Consider the following 25,743-nt stretch of genomic DNA (forward strand, 5'->3'; position numbering starts at 1 on the left):
GTGTGTGTGTGTGTGTGTATGTAAATGTTGGTGGTAGTTGTGTGTGTGTGTGTGTGTGTGTATGTAAATGTTGGTGGTAGTTGTGTGTGTGTGTGTGTGTGTGTGTATGTAAATGTTGGTGGTAGTTGTGTGTGTGTGTGTGTGTGTATGTAAATGTTGGTGGTAGTTGTGTGTGTGTGTGTGTGTGTATGTAAATGTTGGTGGTAGTTGTGTGTGTGTGTGTGTGTGTGTGTGTATGTAAATGTTGGTGGTAGTTGTGTGTGTGTGTGTGTGTGTGTATGTAAATGTTGGTGGTAGTTGTGTGTGTGTGTGTATGTAAATGTTGGTGGTAGTTGTGTGTGTGTGTGTGTGTGTGTATGTAAATGTTGGTGGTAGTTGTGTGTGTGTGTGTGTGTGTGTATGTAAATGTTGGTGGTAGTTGTGTGTGTGTGTGTGTGTGTGTATGTAAATGTTGGTGGTAGTTGTGTGTGTGTGTGTGTGTGTGTGTGTGTGTGTGTGTGTGTATGTAAATGTTGGTGGTAGTTGTGTGTGTGTGTGTGTGTGTGTGTATGTAAATGTTGGTGGTAGTTGTGTGTGTGTGTGTGTGTGTGTGTATGTAAATGTTGGTGGTAGTTGTGTGTGTGTGTGTGTGTGTATGTAAATGTTGGTGGTAGTTGTGTGTGTGTGTGTGTGTGTGTGTAAATGTTGGTGGTAGTTGTGTGTGTGTGTGTGTGTGTGTGTGTGTGTGTAAACGTTGGTGGTAGTTGTGTGTGTGTGTGTGTGTGTAAATGTTGGTGGTAGTTGTGTGTGTGTGTGTGTGTGTGTAAATGTTGGTGGTAGTTGTGTGTGTGTGTGTGTGTGTGTAAATGTTGGTGGTAGTTGTGTGTGTGTGTGTGTGTGTAAATGTTGATGGTAGTTGTGTGTGTGTGTGTGTGTAAATATTGGTGGTAGTGTGTGTGTGTGTATGTATGTTTGTAAATGTTGGTGGTAGTTGTGTGTGTGTGTGTGTAAATGTTGATGGTAGTTGTGTGTGTGTGTGTGTGTGTGTGTGTAATTATATTTTTTGCACGATTTTAGTCTGGAAGTTTTTTTTTTCTTTTTTTAAACTTTGAAGACTTAACACCTTTCCGTAAGTGATTTATTCTCTACATCTCAGTATCCTCCTGTACGTCATTATTCCTAACTATGTCGATATTAAAACTTTATAAAATAGCATACGAGAGGATGTTAAAATAATATACAAAAATAAATCGCTAAAGAGAGGGTGTTAGGAAAATTTCAAATCCACTAAATGAATAACCGCTTTAACGAACAGTGAATGGCGTCTAACTTTTATTTTCAAATTTGAATGACCGTCTAACGTATTATTTACCCAGCTTTCTTCATCTTATTCTTGTTTTATTGTATTTGCGTTGTTATTTCCTTATATATATTGTGTATGTCTGTTTATTGTATGTTTTAAGTGTACGCAACATATTTTACTGTGGCAGGGGGTGGCGGTCATCATCCACTCACTTGATGTAGTGCTGCGTACGCGATAACAGTGTTGCCACGTTTGTAGAAGCCATGTCCCACAGATTAGCGATTTTTTCCCACAGAATCCCACAGCTCTCAACCAAAATCCCATGAAAATTCCCACAAAATTAGAAGCACAATTTTTTTTTAAATAATATTCCAGAAAAAAAAAAATACTACTCAGAATAGAAATAATGCAGGTAGTTTTTAATCATATGAAAACAAGACAACATTGTATTACTTAAAAATAGAAATGAAAGCATAAAAGCATTTCTCTTGATTTAGCTTACAGTATGTCATGACTGATTAAATATATACAAATTAGGAAGGTTGATGTAATTGCATATTTTACAATTTAAAATCCGCACTGTTAAATCATGCTATCTCAAGAATAATGTCATTTTCCTCCTCGTCTTCCCCAGAACCTTTTGCATTGAAATTTCTGGGCAAATCATGAAATCTACGCATGACTGAAAGTAATGAGACGGTCCGTATCTAATTTGTAATGTTGCTTCAGCTGATCTAACACCGAGACAGTTTTTCCGTTTAGAATGCACAACGTTTATCTGGGAATAGCTTCTTCCGACTGAGGCGTTAGCAGTTGGAAGCGATAGTCATGCCAGTACAAGACCAGAAACATTTGGGATCATTATTGTCCAGCCGTGTTACTTTTCATTCATGTCGGCCCAGAAAGTGATTACGTTCCCTAGGCAGCTTTTGTACCATTGCTGAAGACCCACAGTGCTCTATTCATTTTCAAGGTCATCAGGATCTTCAAAAAGCTGACCTAGCATATACCTAGCACCAATAGGGGCAGTAGATTTTTTTTTTTCTCTCTCTCTTGGATATGGCATTGAATGGATGAAAGCTTGTCAGTATTACAAGAATGTCTATGGTTTCTGGTATACGCATCTGAACTTGGTTTGTGAGTTGTTACAAATGTTTTGCTCCTCTCCTAGACATACCTGATGTCTGCTTCGTTGAAAGAACAGGCAGCTGCATAAGTGAACTTCTTAACCAAAGCTCGTTGCTTCACAAGGTAAGACATGGTCGGTGCGGCAGTCGGCAGTGTGGCTGGGGCCGTAGTAGAGATACGGCTGTACGAGACTAAAACACGTACCATATGTGATTAAATCTTTCACAATAAAAGGAAGCTCCAATTCAGACCTGCCTGAGTACCATCTGATTCATCATTTCCATAATATTACCCAAATTCTCCTTTTTTTGGTGGAATTAACAGTTAGTTTCTGGCAAACTTTCTAGAATCCATAATTTCCCACAAACTTTACGAATTCCCATACCAATTCCCACAGATTAAGTGCGAAATTTGCTCCCCCACAAAAAACAGTCCCACGTCAGGGCATTTGTCCCACATTTGGCCAAAACAATGACGCCACGAACAATGGACTCTAAAACTGTGATGACTTTTTCCCTCTTGTCAGTCATGTTTCAGATAACAATTTTTGGTTGATATTATTACTGGATGTATATTCTGATGATAATTAATTTTCCAAGTACTACACAAGCTATTTTGATCATTTCGTATATCTTCGTACCCCTCCTGCGCTCTCTCTCTCTCTCTCTCTCTCTACTTCTTCCTGCATCTTGTATGATTTTTCTGTGTCTGTCCTTCTCTCTTTCTATTTCTCACCATCATCCACTCACTGTATGTAGTGCTGCCTAATTCTACATCTTTATCATTCTTTTTCCGTCTGCCCGTCTCTCGTTATTTCTTACCGTCATTCGCACACTTGATGTAGTGCTGCCTACTTTTTCCTTCATATTCATTATTCTTTTCGTGTCTGCCTTCCTCTCTTCGTATTTCTTCCATCTTTCCTGTCACTCCTTATTTCCCTGCTTTCCTTTTCAGGTGGCATTACACTGACAAGCATAGTGGTTTCCTGTAAGCCAGGAAACCATTCACAGCGCTGAGTGGTAACCATATAACCAACCCATACGTGTTCCCTACATCTCAGCTAGTGGGTTGGCGGAGGGTCAGTGCCCCCCCCCCTGTAAAACAGCTATTCGTCAAACAGCCACCCATTACTACGGGATTGTGGTGTCTGACTGTGGATAGATAGATAAACAGAATAGGAAATTTGGAAGACTTGCACCCCTGTGGTAAAGTATTAATATTTATTCGTGTATCTGTTTATTTATTTATTTGCGGTGACAAGACGTTTCTGATTTGGTTTGAAAGATGTGTTCCCGCCATAGACCCTCCCGGCATCTCTGAGCATGCGCAGTTTGACTCATGGATGCCTGTTGGTCTTTTGGGGGCCAGTTTCATTTGATTTGGCATTTTTCCCATGTTTTGACTCCAAGAAAAATGTTGGGGCATTTTTATATGTTTGGCCGCGTTTAATTTCTCTTTTTCAGACATGGATTTGAGGTGGGGGCGGGGACTTAAGGGACATACGCCCTCCTCCCCCCGTCCTTTTTTAGCAGTAGTAGTTACTTTAAAACATTTTTTTTTTTTTTTAAATAGAAATTGTGCAGCGAATATCGTATTGTAATTGCACTTGCCCATATTATTGTACTCCCATGCTTAATGCGGGTAAAATAAGTGGATATTTATTTTTACTTGCTATTTATTTATTTTTACTTTAAATGCGTAAGGTAGTAATTCTGAGAGGAATCACGCCTTCCCCCTTTTCCAGACTTTTAGATCCGGCCCAGTAAAAAAGAAAAAGAAGAAGAAAAAAAATAGAATGTTAACCAAATGCATAGACAGTAATAGTCAGCCAGGGTGCATGAATTTTTTGAAAGGGTATGTGGAAATAACTGGGTTCATGGAGAGGTGCATCACATGAACGGAGTGCATGGTAGGGCACATTACGAAAAGAGCGCGTAGGGGGAAATGGTGAGCGTAATGTAAGAACTGCATATAGACTAAGATTAAAATATTTCAAATGAGTGTATATAATGAATGATGTTTGGTTATTAGATGGTGTTGGGAGAAAATTCAGTTAGGTATAATTTATTTTTTTACTATTACTTAGGCAGGGAACAGCGAGTGAAGGCAAGTGGTAGCAGACTTTACCCTTAAGTGAGTTTAATTGGAAGTGAAAAGTCACCTGAGGCCTGCTAGATCCCAGGCCCCGAAAATTATGTAATGTGTGTTTGAACTTAGGGTCGAGATCTGCCCTGTCGTCTACCTTCCTGACCAGTGAAGTCCTTTTGAGGATCATGGGTCCTTTCTGGAACTGGCTCTGATTTTGCTGTATAGAGCCATTGGGATGTCAGACCTCAGGTTGCCTATGTAAGGTCATAGGTCATTCCTTGTGTGCAGTTAATTTTCATTGGCTGTTTCTCCTTTTGTTTATATACCGGAAGTCCCAACGTGGGTCTGCAGCAGATGACCCACGACATTGATATTGCCTTTCAGTTTTGTTAGGGTTAAGGTTAAAATTAGCATATACAACATTCTGCACTTAAAAAGAAAAATCTTAAAAATATTTTCATTTAAATTTTATTATTATTATTATTATTATTATTATTATTATTATTATTATTATTTTTGGCTTCAGTGAAAGAAAATTGCTTGAATTATTTGTCTGGTGAAGCAGTTGCCATAAATCAGACGTATTTTTTCCCCTTGGGATCTGTGACACCCCGGGGTACCCAGTGTGATAAAAAAAAAAAAAGTTTCACTATCCAGGGTACTGTTGTTCTCATTATTACAGAGGCGTTTGTTATATATTTTCTTTCTAAACATAAAATCGTTCTGAATTGCCAAGTTTTATTGCCTATATAGTGGTTAAATGTGGGCTTTTATTTATATTAGGTATTTAATGTCCAGCAGGGAGATATGTGCAAAAAGGAGATATACTAGTTTTGTTTATATTTTTAAGGCCTTTAAATATATACAGTAGTTCTAAAGTGAAATAATCCTGCATTTTGATAGTAATTATTTTTCCTAGGGCTACGGTACACTAATTTCTTGCAGCTTCACGTCAGGGTGCATGGAATTAGAAAAGACTAAAGAAAACGGGCATAGAACATTACTTTAAATTTGTCCACTTATCTCAGGAAAATCTGGCAACTGAGAATGTTGTTGCCAGTGTATGTAGTTCCGTTTAATTACGCTTTTTTTCCATATCTTTTCGTACTCTTAGGTATTTGCAGTGGAAAACAGGGTTGATTCTCTCTCTCTCTCTCTCTCTCTCTCTCTCTCTCTCTCTCACACACACACACACACACACACACACAAAGCACACACCCTGGCCCAAACACAGGCAGTTACTGATAATCTGTGAAATGAAGACTGTTTACATTTCAGATCAGTCACCCTGTCTCACCTCACGTATCCAAGCGAACCCACCAGACAACCAAACTAACCCAGATAAACCTAATCTAACCTAAACTAACCCAAACTAACCTTATCTAACCTAAACTAACCCAAATTAACCTAATCTAACCTAATTTAACCTAATCAAACACAAACTGACCTAATGTAACAAAAGATTGCCAGGGGAATGCAAGATGGTCTCCACATAAACTGTCTTGATAGTTAATGAGTATATAAAAACATTGGAATTCGAATTATGAGAGAGAGAGAGAGAGAGAGAGAGAGAGAGAGGTATATGTTTCACCATTCACAAACCTCTTCTCCTCCTCCTCCTTCTCCTCCAAATCTCCCTGCTGTCCATAATCACTTTTCACACATTGACATCAAAGCTCCCCTCCCTTACGGTCTTCTCCCATACTCAATAAATCAGTTACAAAACGGCATCCAGACAAATTCCAATGCCCCCGCGACCTTATTTCGGATTGGGGGGAAAGGAAAAAAAACAGCTTCGTCGGCGAAATTAGTAACACCATAAACTTGCGCAAGGAAAAATGGTTGATGAAAAAAATGCGCATCTAGAAGTGTGTTGAAAGGGCACACACACACACACACACACACACACACACACACACACACACACACACACACACACACACAAAGACCACAGAGTTGAGAAGTGTGTGTTGGAAGGGCACACACACACACACACACACACACACACAAAGACCACAGAGTTGAGAAGTGTGTTGGAAGGGCACACACACACACACACACACACACACACACACACACACACACACACACACACACTACCTGATATTTGGAAGAAAGCAAATATTGTCCCCTTATTCTAGAAAGGAAATAGACAAAATCCACTCAACTACCGACCAGTATCACTGACCAGTGTTGTAAGCAAGGTATTAGAAAAGCTTATAAGAAAAGCTTGGGTAAATCATCTAGAAGAACACAGTATGATAACAGAAAGACAGTTTGGTTTCAGAAAAGGAAAATCATGTGTTACTAATCTGTTGAGCTGTTATGACAGAGTAACAAACACAATACAGGAAAGAGAAGGATGGGTGGACAGTATCTATTTAGATTTCAAGAAAGCTTTTGACACAGTACCACACCAAAGACTTTTATGGAAACTGTACCATCAAGGAGGAATTCGAGGCAAACTGTTTTGTTGGATGCAAGACTTTCTCATAAAAAGAGAAATGAGAACAGTACTAAGAGGAAACTACTCATCATGGAAAGAAGTGACTAGTGGAGTACCACAGGGTTCAGTGCTGGCACCAATCATGTTTTTAGTGTATATAAATGATATAAACAGTAACACTGGAATTGAGAGCTATCTGAATATGTTTGCAGATGATGCAAAAATACAAAGGAGAATTACTAACACAGACTCTTGTAAAGAGCTACAAGAAGAATTAGATAAACTTCATGAATGGAGTAGTACATGGCAAATGGAATTCAATATGGACAAGTGTCATGTAATCAAGTTTGGTAAAAGTGGAAAAAGACCTGATTGGGATTATAAGTTAGGAAATAAAACCCTATACACATCAGAAAGAGAGAAAGACCTAGGTGTGATTATCAATAACAGACTATCTCCGGCTGACCACATCAGCGAGAAGGTACGGAACATGTATACACTGCTTGCAAATATGAGAATATCATTCACATACATAAATGAAGACATGCTAAGAAGGATAATAACATCATTCATTAGACCAACCCTGGAATATGCATCAGTAGTCTGAAGTCCTCATCTCAAAAAACACATAGACAAGATTGAAAAAGTTCAAAGGGCCGCTACAAGATGGATTCCAAGCTTAAGGGACCTAAGCTACGAAGAAAGACTAAATAAACTGAATCTACCAACACTACAGGAGAGAAGGAAAAGAGGTGACATGATAATGCTATATAAATGCATATCAGGGAAGGAGAAAATAGACATAAATGATTATTTAACATATGGGAAAGCATCAGCAAGAGGACACTGCAAAAAACTGCATAAGAAGAGAGGTGATAAAGACGTAAGGAAATTCAGTTTCCCAAACAGAGCAATTGATCAATGGAATGCACTGCCGAATGAAATAGTGTGTGCCAAAACAATTCACAAATTTAAGGATATGTACGATAAATATGGTTTAAGACACGGGACAGTACGAGCTTGACTCATTCCTGTAAAGATACAATTAGGTAAGAACACACACACACACACACACACACACACACACACACACACACACACACAAAGACCACGGAGTTCATAAGTGTGTGTTGGAAGGGCACACACACACACACACACACACACACACACACACACACACACACACACACACACACACACACACACACACACACTTGCTGGTGCAGTGGTAACGTTCTCACTTGCCAACTGGTGGACTGGAGTTCGCGCCTCGCTCAGGTTGCGAAAAGTTTCACTGATGAAGTGGGTGGTTACTGTCCCCCTTGAGCAAGGGGATGTGTGTGTGTGTGTGTGAAGGTCACAGCCTTGCCCTTAGATCGGACTATATGAGCTCTCAGCTCCCTTCCGGGAGGGTAAAAGCTGACGATCACGACCATCAAGTGATAATGACCGACCCGGTGAATTACACACACACACACACACACACACACACACACTTTTACGCAAGGAAAAGAAATCAAACTAACAGGGTGTCAGGTCAGGTCGGGTTAGGGTCGGTAGTTTGTGGAGAGAGAGAGAGAGAGAGAGAGAGAATGCTTGTGTGAATTAAATATATAAACTTTCAAATATAAATACGAGAGAGAGAGAATTCTAGGTATGTGTGAAAGATTTCTGAATTGAGTCTTCTGTCCAAGTTTTAGTGAGAGAGAGAGAGAGAGAGAGATTATGGCTGCGAGATGAAGTGTTTGGGTAATGAGATGTTAGGCTGCTTAATTGGATAAGTGCTCTCTCTCTCTCTCTCTCTCTCTCTCTCTCTCTCTCTCTCTCTCAAAATTGACAACATTATCAGCTTCACGTAAACCCAACGAATAATTTAAAACTACTCAATATTTTTTTTTTTTTTTCAATCGAGACGAAGATGCACATGACAGGGTGGTGATGCCTGGGTGAACGCAATGTGTCCGAATAACATCATTGTAATTCAAATTCAATGCCGCGTAATTTGAATTGAAACTTATTTACTAACTCAAATTTCTCCCACAGATATATATGTTGAATTCAGCCATCTTGATAAAAAAAAAATAAAACTGAGTATACTGTAGTTAGTTGTTTGTGTTTTATAGATAGATAAATAGATAGATAGAGGTAGATATATAAATAGGTATGTAGTTGGATTGATATAGATAGATAGATAGGTAGGTAGATAGATGGATAGATAGGGAGGGAGAGTTGGAGATGGGTGGAAAGATAGATTGATACTATAGATAGATAGATAGATAGATAGATAGATAGATATGTAGGTAGAGAGATTGATATAGATAGACGGATTGATGTATCTAGATGTAACAAAGCCTCTATCCGTGAACTATATATATATATATATATATATATATATATATATATATATATAAAACGTAACTCTGGTGAAAACATGCAAAAATACTTCACTATATACGTGTGTGTGTGTGTTCGAACGAGTTTAACCCATTTTCTGTGGATGATGCTTTTGAGTTTATTCGGTGTAAGATTTATATATTTGTTTATATATTTAACTTAAAAACTCTGGTATTCGAAGCCTTCAAAATATCTCACTTAATCCATTTTCTGTTACTTTTACAGCCTTGAGCAAAAATTCGCCGATACTTCTCTGCAAAGGAAGATGTTGCATGAACTGTTTTTAACAAGGAAGCAATATGAAGCAAGCAACAAAACAGTACGAGAGGGAAGGATATTCTTAGTCAATTATGGAGAAACGAAAAGTATAGAAAACAGAACAACAATGCCGACAGAATTTACGGCGATCTTTTGCACATGGCTGTACACCAAGTATTCTTTTTTTTTTTCCAAGATACTGAAGTGATTTTTTTTTTTTTTATAAAGGCAATGGTAATAGTTAACGAGGCAGGACCATCTTATTTTACCATTTTAAACCAAAGCATTTCTTTATGTCTTTTTCTGAGTGTTTTGCTGTGTTTATTATTTCGTTTATAATTAATGATACGTGTTTAAAAATCTTAGTTTAAATTGCACTTCCCCCAATGACTGACCAAAAGCGCAAGGCAAACATTCTGGAAAGCCACTTAGGCAGTAATGTAGCGTCTTTTGTGCTAATTTATTCTAACTTAACTAGCCTAATTTAACCTAACTAAACCTAATGTATGCTAATGTAACCAAACCTAATATATCCCAGCCTAACAACCTAAATCCCCAAGTGTAACCAAATTTCTCTCTCTGCTGAAGTGTAGATGGCTGCAGAGAACATTTGGAAACTTAGCGATTTGTGAAACATTTTTGTTCAAGAATCTGTTCTCGTTTCAAGAGTATTGCCCTGATGCTGCAGTAAAAATGAAAGGAAAAAGACATACAGATAGGTCTAGCAGAGCATAATAACAAGAGAGTATCATAATATAGTTCTAATGCCGTAAAACAGAGTATCGTATTATGCATGACCGCCTGGGTTTGGAACTACAGTAGCGTCATCATAAAGGCGAGAGTGGGAACATTGAACTCTATAAAGCTTAGTTAGTAGGTAGCAGGTGTCTCGTCGGCCCCATTCATTTAATTAAATCATATGCGCTTGTGTATAGAGGTAACTCCATTGTCTCCACATTCAAAAAATGCACGTGTTTTGCTTTCATGAATTCTCTGACTTTCCAAAGGTATGTGAGATTTTTTGTGAGTATTTAATAGCTGGCTGGCTCCCTGTCACGTTAATACACCGAGAAACCATGAAATATTAGCATCAGTAATGTGGGTAATATGGATGGCAAACCGTTGTGTGTTTCTCAGTCGTCGATTATAATCACACAGAGTTCTTCATTCAATAATTCTGATTCCGTTTCAGTTCCATGACTTTAGAAACTTCCATAAATTGTTTTTTTTTTTTTTTTTTTTTTTTTTTTTTTTTTTTTTTTTTTTACATGCCAAAATCGTCCACATGGCATCAACACTCAGGTAAATAGTACATGCAGGAGTAACAGGTGCATTGAATTCCCGGGTGTTGTTGTTGTACGGTATTTTTATCATACTGTTTACCTTTTTTGTACAAATAGATGGGTGTTTTTAGAAGTAACTAATCTATATTCTTGTCCCCAGGTGTGGTGAATGGTGTGGTTATGATGATGATGATTATTATTATTATTATTATTATTACACATTACTATTATTATTTATTGGGGAGCACGGTAGCTCGGTGGTAGGGTGTCGGGCTCCTAATCATGAGGTTGCGAGTTCGCGCCCCGCCCGGTGGCTGCCGTGCTGGGAGGGGTAGCGCTCTCCTGTAACCCTAGCAGGGCTATATGATCTGATGAGGTCTAGCTTGGGGATTAATATATATATATTAGTAGTAGTAGTAATTATTGTTATCAATATATTATTATTATTATTATTATTATTATTGTCATGTTCTTGTTAACTGCTGGACATTTATATAAAAGCTTAATAACTGAGAGCAGAACAATTTCATCAGTAATACATTCCCTTGTCCCCTGGTGTGTCTTGTGAATAGTTCAAAATCTGAGAAGGAAAACAAAAAACTGGTGCCCCTCAGAACAAGTACGTTTTACAAGCCATACGAGGCAAGTATTTACACATCAAATTTTAGGCGAAAAATAATGTTCTCGCTCGCTTCACTCGCTCCAGCAACCCTAGAAAGCATTGTCAGGGGCATTGGGTGGTCTGTGCTTAAATAATCTGGACAGCCTAACCTTGGATGTTGACACTGAAGATGGCACTGTTTTCTCTCTCTCTCTCTCTCTCTCTCTCTCTCCATTGCCCTGTTACATTCATCTTGGTTGTAATATTGCAGTTACTAATCCACTCTCTCTCCCTCGTCAGGTGTGGCCGATGGTGTGGGCGGGTGGCGGGCGTGGGGGATAGACCCGGGTGAGTTCTCGCACTCCCTGATGCGTGTGAGTGAGCGGATAGTGCGGGGAGGCCGATACTCACCCTCGCAACCCGCCGCCATCATCGCAAGGGCGTACTATGAGCTGCTCGAGAACAAGACCCATATATTAGGTGAGGCGCACACACACACACACTCTCTCTCTCTCTCTCTCTCTCTCTCTCTCTCTCTCTCTCACACACACACACAATTCCAATGTACTTTTTTTAACAAGAACCCCAAGTTAGACAAAGTTTTTCATTATTATTATTTATTTTTTTTTTTTGACGAACAAGACCCATAGATTGAATAGGGAAAAGATTATTGTTTTCCTGTCCATTCTTACACATAGACAAGCAAATGTGTTTAGAAATCCACCTACATAGCACCAACATAGGCCTGAACACCTGCATATCCCATCCTCTGTACCATCCAGCATGGGTATCCTGACACTGGCTAAGGTTTTTTTGAGAGAATATGTGTTGCGGAGTATTTTTATATCTGGAAATTTCACACTGACCTTTCCTTGTGCCTCAGATGGTAGTTTTGATGACTTGGAGGATTTTGCCCACTATCTCTCGTGTTTTATGATTGAGGTGTGATATTCAGGTCTGGTGTTGCTGCTGTGGTGTTGGTGGGGTGGTTTTACGATGGGGTGGAGAGGCATATGAGAAGGGGGTGTAAGTTGGGAGGAGGGTTTCAAAATGGCATGGGACAGGGCAACATGGAGGCACTTTGTTTGTGGCCACCTCTTACGGGATTAGGGTGTATGGCTATAGATTGATTTTATTATGTGTTGGTGGGGGTGTATGACAGGGTAGTGAACATGATCATACAGAATATAAATCCATTAACTTTTTCCTTCCAACAGCTGAAAACAAACCAATAACCACTCCCAGTCCTTCATTTATGCAACAGGCCAACTCTGGAACTGCCTCCCTCTGTCTGTATTTCCTACTTCCTATGATCTCCAGTCTTTCAAACGCAGTGTGTCCAGGCATCTCGAAATGAATGGATCTTGAATTTGGCTCTCTTTTGTGGTGTTTTTGTTTTTTCTTGGAAGGAACGGTTTGCGCGCTCCTGGCCTTTGGTTCCTTTTTTGTTGCATAAAAAAAAACAGTCTGCCCCATCCTCCCAGTCCACTCCATCACAACATTAATATTCTTTGTAGATGGTTTAGCACTGACATTTTTCAACCTCACAGACATATCTCATTGTTCATCCACACAGACATATCTCATTGTTCATCCTCACAGACATATCTCATTGTTCATCCTCACAGACATATCTCATTGTTCATCTGTATCAAGGCCAAAATTCACAGTGTTTATGGCACTACAGTTCTGCATTTTGAGCTGTTTTTAAGAGATTTCTCTGATGGTGACACTACATTGATTGGCAAACATGAAACCTGGAGTGAGTGCTATGAATGTATGATTGGAATCCCTTTGCCTCTGTGGTATATTATGTTCTGTAATATTCATCCATACAAGAATACATGGGAAGAGTGGAGGATTTAACAGCATACATATGAACAGATGTTTATGAAGTGGAACGAGAAGTTAGGGTTTGAATGATGTATGAACGATTGGCTTAATGTACTGGGTATGTTGTTGGTGATTCTCCCTCCTTTATGAGTTATTTTATCCACCCAATCCTGCGTTGTCCCATGAGAAACGTAGGAGCCTGGGGCTAGGCAAGTTGGTCCTGACATTTAGGATGAGAGTGACCAGCCTCACTCATCCCTGAGTGGCATTATGTGAGCAGTATACCCCAACCAACCCTTGGATATAAACCTTCACCAGCTCAATCTGACTGGAGTGCTGTAATTACCCACTAAACCACCAGGTGCCAAAATTTGGTTATATGGTTACCATCCAGTGTAGTAAATGGTTTCCTGGTGTACAGGAAACCATTTGGCTTGTCACTCAGTGTAGAGGCACCCACAGGCAGAAGGAAGAGGAAAGAATGAAGGAAAAAATGACAGAAGAGGCTGGAAGGAAAGAAGGATGGAGGAGAGGAAAGGGCAGACACCTGAGAGCAGTACTACATCAAGTGAGTGGATGGTGAGCACTCCCACCTACCACAATAGTTCTTGGATACTACCTAACTCCATCCTTAGTTGCAAAAAAAAAAGTCAGTAGTATTATGAAGAGCAGAATAAGAGAGAGAGAGAGAGGAATACAGATGCCGTTGGTGTAACATAAACCAAGAGAGACACACCAGACACACTGGAAAGATTGGAGCAAAGGAAACACAAATACTGTAGTCATAATAATAATAATAATAATAACAGTAATACAGTAATTATCATAATAATATAATAATAATAATAATAGTAATAATAATAATAATAATAATAATACAGTAATTATCATAATAATAATATAATAATAATAAGAATAATAATGATAACCGGCTCAATCCGGTGAAGGTTTATATCCAAGGGGTGGTTGAGGTTTATTGCTCACGTAATGCCACTCAGGGTTTAGTGAGGCTGGTCACTCTCATCTCAAATGTCAGGACCAACTGCCTAGCCCCGGGCTCCTACGCTCCTCATGGGGCAATGTAGGATTGGATGATGGATGGATGGATGGATAATAATAACCTATATCTATCTATTCATCTATCTATCTATCTATCTATACCCTGATGCCCTAATCCTGCAAAGGGTGGCTGCAGACAAGATGCCTCCAAGTCGTTCTGTCACCCAATATTTGACTGCCCTCCCCCCCAGCTCACTCTCCCTCCCTCATATAATAATAATAATAATAATAATAAAAACCTCAAACTCAGGCATATTGAAGACTGCGTTATTGGGTGAGCCAGGAATGAAAATAAAGAGCCGACTGGAATATTGAGAGGCGAGAATAATGGAAGGCAAAAGGAGGAGGGTTTATGAGAGTTGTGGTGCCTGCAGAAAAAGAGGGAGAGAGAGAGAGAGGAGGAGGTGGTAAGGTGAGAGTTAACTAAAGCATTGTGGTGTGGATGTGATAGGAAGCGTTAGGAGAAACACATTGAGTTGGTTTGGCCATGTGGAAGGGATGGAGAGTGAGAGACTGATGAGGAGAGTGTATGTGAGTGAGGTGGAGGGGGGAGAGGGAGGGGGATGCCAAGGACCAGATGGAGGGATGGAGTGGAGAGGTATATGAGAGAGGGAGGTGTGAGCTGGGAGCAGGGCAGTGAAGTGGCAGGGGACAGGGTGACATGGAGGCGATTTGTTTGTGGCCACCCCTTGCGGGATTGAGGTGTCTGGCAAAAGATGGATACATAAAGACATTCACTGTAACGCGACAAAAATCCCTAACCCTTCGCAGCTCAGTTGATCGCCAAGTGTAGTCAGATTAGAGGGTTGATTTGACTAGTAACCAAGGAGGCTCATTCTTACCTCTGATAAAATTTCATGCTGCTGTAGCTTAGAATTCAAGTATGTCCAGTTTCCTTGGGTGAAAACAACAGATTTCAGTAGAATGTATGGAGTGAAGGTTCAAGGCAGAAAGGTTATCGTTGAATAGTGGCAGCAGAGGAGGAGGTAGAAGGAGAACTACGGTTGATGTATTTTCACGTGATGGAACTGGACCACTTCCACAGCTTGAAGACTAGCTGGTAGTTAAATGAAATTCAGTGAGCCATATTTATGTGGCAAGAATATTTCCATGGTTAATAGTTAGATCAACCCTTCAGTCTGGCTACACTTGGCTGCAGAAAGGGGTTAGGGATCTGCCCGGTTATAGCTCTTGTTGAGTAATCCTGGTTTGTCCAGCTGAGCAAACTCATCAACCACATGCAAGTAACTGCCATTTCAGTGTCATCCCATGCATTGAACAAATGCTTCCTCATAGCAGACAGTGCCTTACCACAGCAAGACACAGGGAAGAATGTGGATGTTTGGTTGCTGGATGGATGCAGCATTTGTGTGTCTGTATGCAGTTAACAGGGGCACCATAGTAGGCTCCACATCACCCCATTATTTGGTTGTTTGGTTACCACCCAGCATTTACATGGCTTTCTGGGTTACAGGAATAAATTAGCTTTGTCACTTATTGTAGAACCACCTGGATAAAAGTAATAAAAGTAACAGGAAAGGTGAAAGGAACAGGGAGAGAGAAGGGTAGACACTAACATAGGTGAAGGAAGAAGATAGTACTACATTAAGTGAGTGAATGGTGGTCTCCTCCACCTACCACTTCCCAGGTTAGAGCAAACACACTTTAGATAGAAGGACAAGGTAAAGGATGGTTTATTGCTGGAGAGAGAGCTCCTCATTGTTGAGCCTGGACAGATATGGAATTCCTGGATGTGGCTTTGTTGAGTAGGGACAGATTTAGATATACTCCGAGGTCCTTCTATTGAAGCTGCCTCTTACAGAATGTGGTGATATAAATACAGGTGTATTAACACAGCTTGTGGTAATAACCTGTAATTTTAAAAAGCCAAGGTGAAATTAATTGTAAGACTAGTGTAATTTCACTACTAAACCGTCAGAGTGTACAGTGAATGGACATTATTGATATTATCCAGCTTTGATGAGACCTCTTTGTAATGAAGGGATTGATGATAATTCCATCACTATTGTAGTATCTTTGAATGGGGGAAAAAAATGGTGCTAGTAAGAATAAAGTAAGACATTTTTGTACTAGGGGTTGTTGCTTAACCCCAGTCTGACTGTCTGTGCAGGTATGTCAGCCACAGATAAGCAACTGCTCTTGTGGGATTATCCTACAGGTTCAGTACAGTACATACACCACTTACGGATCTGGCAATCCCTTCTGGTAGACAGCACCCCATCAGGGTTAGTCCAGGGTCCTTCCCATGACGAGGTGCAGGGAAATGTGGGGAGATCTGACTCCCCGGTGGATACTGCAAGTACACCACCCAGGGTGCACAGTGCCACCACATATGGGCTCCTCATCAACACATGTATAAGTTGCACTTCACTACTCAGTTGTATAGGAATTAATGATTTGTACAGACTTTAAAGTAACTGTGTAAAAATTGACAAGCTGCCAGTAATATTTCATGCAGGAATGTAACCGCACATTCATTCATTCATTCATTCATTGCCAGACGCCATGTATCCCAAACGGGGTGGCCAAGGGCTTAGAGTTAATTGTTTTACAGGGAGCGGCACTAATCCTCCACCAACCCCACTTGACACGTAGGGATTTGATTTTTACATAACAGTGCAGTTTATAGGTGCTTCTCATGCCAACTCCCCTCCTCTCACCAACTCCCTTCAGCCTCTTTTTCTCTCTTTGCCGCATAGGAGCATCTTTTTCTCCATAACAGCCAGGCAGGGAGCACCCACTGCACTACACACACTCATCCCATTTCTCTCCAGATTTGTATTCTTGAGTAGATCAGTATTCTGTTTTTTGTTTATGTACCTGGTCAAGTCTTGAACCGTCTTTCTAAATCTTTCATTTTTCCCATTGTCTGTTACCTCCTGTCTTTGAAGTGCAGCGAGTCCAGGCATCTCAAAATGGATGGAACTTGATTTTGGCTGCCCTTTTCCTTTAAATTTTTTAGAAGTTTCAAATCTCCAATCTTTCAGCATTTAGTTCCATCATTGTTTCATTTAAATAAATAAATAAATCTGATGTTATCCCAGTCACTACTACAGCACTCTCAGTAGGATATTCATGTACAAGTAGCAGGATTCAACCCCTTCAGTCTGCATATGTAATTTCTGTCTCAGGGGTGTTGTGTCATCGTTTTTGTTCAGGTCAGGATAGACGTTTTGATCATGTGGAGGGGTGAAATGTAGCCCTGACTGACTCCTTCATCATGAGTGGGTTCTGCTGAGATGAAATAAATCACCTTGAGATAGCGAGAATACATTGAACAGTGTCATCGGAGTAAAGGGTTAAAATATATCAGAATAACCTCTTCTGTCTTTCATTCCTTCATTCTTTCCTCTTCCTTCTGCCTGTGGGTGACTCTACACTGAGTGACAAGCCAAATGGTTTCCTGTACACCAGGAAACCATTTACTACGCTGGGTGGTAACCATATAACCAAATTTTGGCGCCTGGCGGTATCTTGGGTAATTATTGTGCTCCAATCGGATTGAGCCGGTGAAGGTTTATATCCAAGGGATGGTTGGGGTTTATTGCTCATGTAATGCCACTCAGGGATGAGTGAGGCTGGTCACTCTCATCTTAAACGTCAGGACCAACTGCCTAGCCCCGGGCTTCTGTGCTTCTCATGGGGCAACGTAGGATTGGATGATGGATGGATGGATGAACAACATTGTCCTGAAAGGCTTATTGTATATTTTCTAATGCCTTTGTGGTGAGAGGGATCACATGTAAAAGCCAGCTAAAATAGTCCAACAGTAGCATAGTTAAAAAAAAGGGGGAGGAGGAGAGGTTAAAGTTCCGTTTATTTCCTAATGCCTCCAGTATGAAGAGGGGTTTCTCAAGCTGGCTAAAATGATCAGACAATAGCAGGGCAGGTTTAACTGGGAAATCTTAACCCACTGAGTCTAAGGGTGTCATTTTTGTCTCATTTGTGTCCTCCCCTGATCATTTTATTCACATTTGACAGATAGATAGATGGATAGACAAACGTTCCGAGCAGGGGTAGTCAGATATAAGAGTACCGTAATAACCTGGAGTGCCACAGACTACTTCTCTAAGTTTAATAATATGATTTAGTACCAACAAGAGTAAAGTAAAAAGGACATAACCCAGATTCAAGGCATCTAAAGACCTCCATATACTGATGGGCATAGGTAGGGAATTACTGTATGGTATCATTGTAACTCATGGATGTGGTTCAAAATATCACAACTTTTTCATACATTTGGGTCTGTAAATTTGGGGAAACAGGCCAATTATAGTTGCAGCAAGTGAGTCAGAAGATGTCATTATCGTGCCCTGGCAGCCTACCCGTCAACAGGGCGTCTGATTTTGTGTATAATATGATTCGCGTGTGATTTGTGTATAATATGTTCGTGTATAATAATATTTGTGTATAATATATTCATGTATAATAATCACTAAGGTGGTTTGGACATGTGGAGAGAATGGAGAATGAAAGACTGACTAAGAGGTTGTATGTAGGTGAAGTGGAGGGAGGGAGAGACGGTGGATGAGGTGGAGGGATGGAGTTGAGAGGTATATGAGGGAGGGGGGAGTGAGTTGGGGGGAGGGCAGTCAAATGGTGGGTAACAGAGCAACTTGGAGGCATTTTGTCTGCCGCTACCCTTTGCGGGATTAGGGTGTCGGGCTGTAGATAGATAGATAGATAATATCATGATTCGTGTACGATATGAAATCGGATCCACTGTTGACAGGTAGGTTGCCAGGGTACGATAATGACGCCTTCAGACTTGTGCACCGTGACTATGGTGTTATAGGCAGCAGTATGTTATAATTTATTGTGGACTTCCATCTCTATATCAGTCTATAACCAGACACCTTAATCCCTGAGAGATGGCCACATGCAGATCCTGTCCATGCTGTTAACTGGATACCAAAAATGAACTCAAAATGATGTATATCTTTTTCACTCTAACTTGGCCTAAAAATTGCCATCCATGCATCTCCAGTACTGAGTTGTAACAAGAGATTAACGCCAGAATATAATGCCATTCATGAAGAAGCACTATTGAAAGAATGTAGAGCCATAGTATCATCATGTTTTAGCTGTCAGTCTACCTATTGCCAGACACCTCAGTCCTGTAAGGGTTGGCCACGAACAAATCGCCTCCATGTCGCCCTGTCCAACACCATTTCACTGCCCTGCTCCCAGCTCACACCCCCCTCTCTCATATACCTCTCCACTCCATCCCTCCATCTCATCCTTGGCCTCCCCTCCCTCTCCCCCCCTCCACCTCACTCACCTACACTCTCCTTGTCAGTCTCTCACTTGCCATTCATGTCGCCCTATCCAACACCATTTCACTGCCCTGCTCCCAGCTCACACCCCCCTCTCTCATATACCTCTCCACTCCATCCCTCCATCTCATCCTTGGCCTCCCCTCCCTCTTCCCCCCTCCACCTCACTCACATACACTCTCCTTGTCAGTCTCTCACTTTCCATCCATGTGGCCCTGTCCAACACCATTTCACTGCCCTGCTCCCAGCCCACACCCCTCTCACAGATACCTCTCGACTCCATCCCTCCATCTCATCCTCAGCATTACATGAAATAAGCTGCAGAAGGACAAATATCTGGGCCAAGCTAAGGTACAAGAACAAGAATAATGCCTTAATGTACACTTTTATCACTGGCTGGTACACAGGAGAGAGAGAGAGAGAGAGAGAGAGGACAGAAGGGTCCCATACTGAGGTATTTGATGTGCCGGTGGTGGTATTGAATGGCTGGGAATATTGACCATCCTGCCATATTGAGAAGCATGGATGAAGGGGCTCAGGGGAATTATGAGTCTTTGTCTGCACTGTTCATGTTATTTTTATTTTTACTTATTTATTTTGGAAAAGAATAAAATACTAAGCCCGCAAAAAGTGTCCCCTTGCCTAGAAAATTTAACAGAAGAGGCAAAATCAGGATGCATTCATTTTTGGGTGCCCAGACACACTGAACTCAGAATACCTACTGGAGGTCATAGGCAGAGGGAAAAACAGAATTACACTTACAGATTTGACCAGTTGTGTACATGAAGCATACTTGTAGGTCCAAAAAATCCAGCCATAAATTCCATTAAATTATTATTAGATGTTTATCTATCTATCTACTGCCAGATGCCTTAATACCATAAGGGGTGGCCACAAACAAATTGCCTCCATGTTGTCCTGTCCCCCGCCATTCGCTGCCCTGCTCCCAGCTCACACCCCGCTCTCTCATATACTTCCCCACTCCATCTCTTCATCTCATCCTTGGCCTCCCCCTCCCTCTCCCCCTCCTCCACCTCACTCACATACACTCTCCTCATCAGTCTCTCACTCTTGATCTCCCCACACGGCCAAACCACCTCAGTGTGTTTCTCCTAACACTTCCTATCACATCCACATCCACACCACAACACTGCTTCACTTCCTCATTTATCAGTCTGTCTCTCTGTATGACTCCACATGCTCGTCTCAAATAACTCAGTGAATTAGATATCTAGAATATAATAAAGTTATTTGGTTAGGCTGTAAGTTGCTTGAGGAAGTAGCATGGCATGTGGTGTCTGACATGTCTCTTGAGGATGATGATAAAAATTAAACCTTAAACTGCACCACCAGGATTTTCCAATGTTCTCATATGTACACACATGCATGTGTGTGTGTGAACACACACACACACACACACACACACACACACACACACACACACACACACACACACACACACACACACACACACACACACACACAGAAAGAGAGAGGGAGGGAGAAAGGTAGAGGGATGTATGAGCTTTGTGTTCTTACTAACCATTACCTTTGTGACGCCCCAGGCAGCAGCACAGCATGCGTGGTGGTGCTGCAGGGTGATGCGGGCCACCTGTACTCGGCCAACATCGGTGACTCTGGCTTTGTGGTGGTGCGGGACGGCCTGGTGGTGCATCGGTCGCAGGAGCAGCAGCACTACTTCAACACGCCCTTCCAACTCTCACTACCACCGCCAGGGACAAATGCACAAGTTCTCAGTGATAGGTAGGGATGTGAAGGATTGTTTTAGGGTACAAGTAAATACAGGCATACCCCAGTTTAACAGTGCAAATGGTTAAGTAAAATCCCATCGCTAGGCAGGGTTTCGTTTCTTGGGGTAGATTTAACATGTAAAGTATAGGGATGCATTTTTGAGCCTTGGGTTTCCACCCCAACCAAGTCCTAAACCCACCTAAATGAGTCCAAAAACAAGTTTCTAGTTAACCTAAACCCCCAGTAGGTTTAAAACAAGTTTAAGAAGGCCTAAAAGCAATTTATAACTCACCTAAACCCAAAGGTAAAATCTGAAAATCATAAAAAAAAAAAAAAGTCTGGAAAAAATGTATGTAAACTATACCGCAAAATGACAATGTTCACCCCACCTATGACTAAAACACATTAATCTGACACTACAAACAGTTTATAAATCGACCTAAACACAAAATTTAAGTCAAAAATATCATAAAAATTGATTAAAAAGAAACAAAACCCATCGTTATGCTGAAGTTTGGCCGTCGTTCAGCGGGGTAAGGTGGTATTTCTACCCCCATTGCTATCCCGGGGAACTGCATGTAGGGGCATCATATCTTGGGGTCTGCCTGTAAATATTTATTTATTTATTTATTTATTTTTTGAGGGGGAGGGCATTTGATACAGTGTTATTATTAATGTAAATAAGTAGAAACAACAGCATTATTTCAACACTCCCTTCCAACCCTCTGTGCCACCACCAGGGACAAATACATTCACGTTCTTAATGATTGGTGTAGAGTGAAGGATTGTTATAGCATTTACATGAGTTTGGGGACATTTTTGATATCATTAATGATGTAAATTACTAGGAACCACAGTATTTCTTATCACACCCTTCCAGCTCTCACCACCACCACCAAGGACAAAGGCACAAGTTCTCAGCAGTAGGTGTACAGTATTTGTATAACTTTGTTTTAACTCCTTTTCTCTGTGTATATTAAGAGAGAACCCTCATACCAAAGGCAGCACTGCTTCAACACACACCTCCAGCTCACCACCACCTCTAGGGACAAACAAACAGGTTCTCATAGACAGATTTGGATGTACAGCAGTGTGGGGGCTGCACGGGTGTGTTTCAGGATATACAGTCTTAAGTTAAAGTATGTTTTTTTAGATTTAAGATGCACAGAAACAGCAGTAATATGTCAACACACCCTTCCAACTCTCCCTACCACCACCATGAACAAACATTCAAGTTATGAGTGATAGATATGACTTAATGTGATCATTTAAGGGTATACAGGAGTTTTTTGTGGGCACTTATGATATTATGAAGGATGTAAGTGAGCAGAAATGGCATAACTACTTCAATAAACCCCACAACTCCCATCACCACCACGAGGGACAAATGCACTCAAGTTCTTCTTCATAGGTATGGATATGAAAGATTGTTTTAGGATGTACAAGAATTTGGGAGGCATTTATTTTATTGCCGAAGATGTTGATGAACAGAAACAACAGCATTACATCAACACACCCAGCTCACACTACCACCCCCAGGAACAAATGCACATATTCTTAGCAATAGGTATGACTAAATGGGATGTAGGAGTTTCTTGGGGGGCAGCATTGGCATTATTAAGTATGTAATTAAGTAGAAACAACAGCAGCATTACTTTAACCTACCCATCCAGCTGTCATTGCTGTCGCCAGATGGAGGGTGGACAGTGGCCTTGTGCTGTGAGTAGGAAGAGGGTTAGTAATACTGTAATTCCATCTTGTTGGTGTTTGTGGAGGGTGAGAACATAAGAGTCTTGTGAAAGGTGGGTTGCAAGGTATGAGTAATTACATATAAGTCTTCCATATGTAAGGGAAATGATGTGGTCCAGAAAAGGTGCAAGAAGACTGATGTATGTGTATAGTTACTGTGTTGATGGATGTTACAACTTGGAGGATATGGCAGTAGGTGGTACAGGAGCAGTTGCAAGAGCCAGAAGTGACTGAAAAAGCTGTTGCCTCTGCTGACAAAAGGAGTCTTGTTCCATCTGAAAGTAAAGCTAATTTTTGCCATTCCTCTCACTTTCTCACACAGGCCAGAGAGTGCGGAAACCCTAGAGTTCCCGGTGAAGGAGGGTGATGTTCTCATGGTGGCGACAGACGGTGTGTTTGACAACCTGCCAGACTCTGCCATCGTGCGTGAGATGGTGAAGGTGCAGGGGTCGACGGATCTGCTGCTGCTGCAACAGGCGGCCAACTCCATAGCACACAAGGCACGCACCCTGGCATTTGACGAGGATTATATGTCTCCCTTCGCACGCAACGCCCGGGAAAATGGCATCAATGCAATAGGTATGGCCAGGGTTATGTTGCCTTAAATTTCGTCTTGTTGTTGTTGCTCGAGGCTGGACGTGAACCCAGTGGACTGCAGGCTGAAGTTGCCCATTTCCTGCAGTCCACCATCCTCCATCAGGTGATATTGTGAGGGATTTGAGGCATGTTTGTATAATTGTGCAGTGATATCAGTATATGAGGGAAGGGGGAATGAGTTGGGGGGAGGGCAGTCAAATGGTGGGTGACAGAGCGACTTGGAGGTGTTTTGTCTGCGGCCACCCTTTGCAGTATTAGGACTTCAGGGTATAGGTAGGTAGATAGATAAATAAGGTATTAGCCAGAATATAACTGTCAGTAAGGAAGTACCATTCATTGTATTTAACCCTACAGTACCGTGGCATCTCAATTATGGTATTATTTCTACTGCCACACAAGATAGAGGACATCTTATACACTGAAGAGCTAAGGAGAAGTAATATATTATCTCCTTCATTATTATAGTCATGCCTCGATGGCCTGATTGCAAGGAGGCTGAAGTTGGAAGAATGTGTCATCTCTAACATGCCACAGTTCGTATCCATTAGGTGGCGGGAGGTTTTGCTATCACCTAAACTGTGCAAAGGACAAAGAGTGGTGCCCTATAGCTTAAGTGGCCTGGATTGTGATAACTTATGGACCTCCTGTTACTGGAAATGGGTAATATTAGTACTGTTATTATTAGGCATTGATTTGGATGTGATACGAAGCCTTAGGAGAAACACATTCAGGTGGTTTGGCCATGTGGAGGGGATGGAGAGTGAGTGACTGATGAGGAAAATGTATGTGAGTGAAGTGGAGGGGGGGAGAGGGAGGGGGAGGCCAAGGATGAGATGGAGGGATGGAGTGGAGAGGTACTGTATATGAGAGAGGGGTGTGTGAGCTGGGAGCATGGCAGTGAAATGGTGGGGGACAGGACAACTTGGAGGCAATTTGTTTGTGGCCACCCCTTACGGGATTAAGGCGTCTGGCAATAGGTGGATAGATAGAAGGGCGTTGAGGGTCAGAATGAAGTAATGGGGTAAAGGTAGTGTGGGCCATCTCTTGCAGTTATTTTGTCCTCAGTTATTAAGAGCAGAGCATTTTTATTTTGTCCTAGGTAGTGCCCAGCCATGTCTTAGCTTATGGTAGACTTTGCACATAACATATATCAGTTTGTATTCCACGGAGGCTTTTTCCAGTTATGTAAATCCAGCCAGAGAGGTAAATTAGTCTCTTATGGCCTAAAGAAAATCCAGATACTTTAACTCACCCTTGGGCTCCTCAGTGTTCCCAGAAGGATAGTAATAAGTTTAAACCTTTTTATTTATTTTTTCCCCTGTTTTAATTTCTTTTCTGTAGAGCAGCTATGTACAGTTTTCTCCCCGTGATGAACTAAAATGGTACAGTACAGGTATTTTCATTTTACTTCTTCTTCATCATTGTTTTACTCGCATTTCTCATCAGAATAGAGTCTGGCCAGGGAATTGTTAATGTCATGTGTAGTGAAGTGGGCCACACCACTTCAGAAATCACCATCATCATCATCATCATCATCATCATCATCATCATCATCATCATCATCATCATCATCACCACCACCACCACCACCACCACCACCACCACCACCACCACCACCACCACCACCACCACCACCACCACCACCATCATTATCACCATCATCATCGTTGTTGTCGTCAGTCATCACCTTCATCACCATCATCATCATCAGCATCATCCATACCTCTCCTGGCTAATTACTTTACTCAAACACAGGTGGAAAGCCAGACGACATAACAGTGGTGTTGGCGACAATAACGGTGTGAGGGAGAGACGACGCAGCAGCCGAGTGTGTGTATGTGTATGTATGCCGACTCCTGTGGGGGGCGTCGGTGGCTTGTTGACCTGACCCGACCTCCTGACATGACCCCCGCACCACCCTGCCAGCTCTCGTCCGCCCGGCAGCTCACAAAAGACACCTGTACCCCTATCTTATG

At 41.3% G+C, this 25,743-nt stretch overlaps 1 protein-coding gene across 1 annotated transcript; it reads left to right on the forward strand.

Annotated features, from left to right (window-relative positions):
* Window positions 1-2,540: 2,540 nt before the first annotated feature.
* Window positions 2,541-25,625, forward strand: LOC145402031 (protein phosphatase PTC7 homolog). The gene is made up of 5 exons (XM_080274129.1): window positions 2,541-2,610; window positions 11,781-11,960; window positions 21,235-21,433; window positions 23,493-23,749; window positions 25,523-25,625. The coding sequence occupies exons 1-5, from the start codon at window positions 2,541-2,543 to the stop codon at window positions 25,570-25,572; spliced, it is 756 nt and encodes a 251-aa protein (XP_080130255.1). The 3' UTR covers window positions 25,573-25,625.
* The last annotated feature ends 118 nt before the right edge of the window (window positions 25,626-25,743 follow it).

Source organism: Coenobita brevimanus, chromosome 57, assembly GCF_032717465.1.
Source record: "Coenobita brevimanus isolate Jiangsu-jjx chromosome 57, ASM3271746v2, whole genome shotgun sequence".
NCBI classification, from domain to species: Eukaryota; Metazoa; Arthropoda; class Malacostraca; order Decapoda; family Coenobitidae; genus Coenobita; species Coenobita brevimanus.

What these genes read in the sequence shown, in the direction of transcription:
- LOC145402031 (XM_080274129.1), top strand. Translation starts at nt 2,541, where the DNA reads ATGGTCGGTGCGGCAGTCGGCAGTGTGGCTGGGGCCGTAGTAGAGATA. An exon ending in GCTGTACGAGACTAAAACAC is followed by an intron (nt 2,611 to 11,780) that starts GTACCATATGTG and finishes CTCCCTCGTCAG; the next exon opens with GTGTGGCCGATGGTGTGGGC. An exon ending in AAATGGCATCAATGCAATAG is followed by an intron (nt 23,750 to 25,522) that starts GTATGGCCAGGG and finishes ACTCAAACACAG; the next exon opens with GTGGAAAGCCAGACGACATA.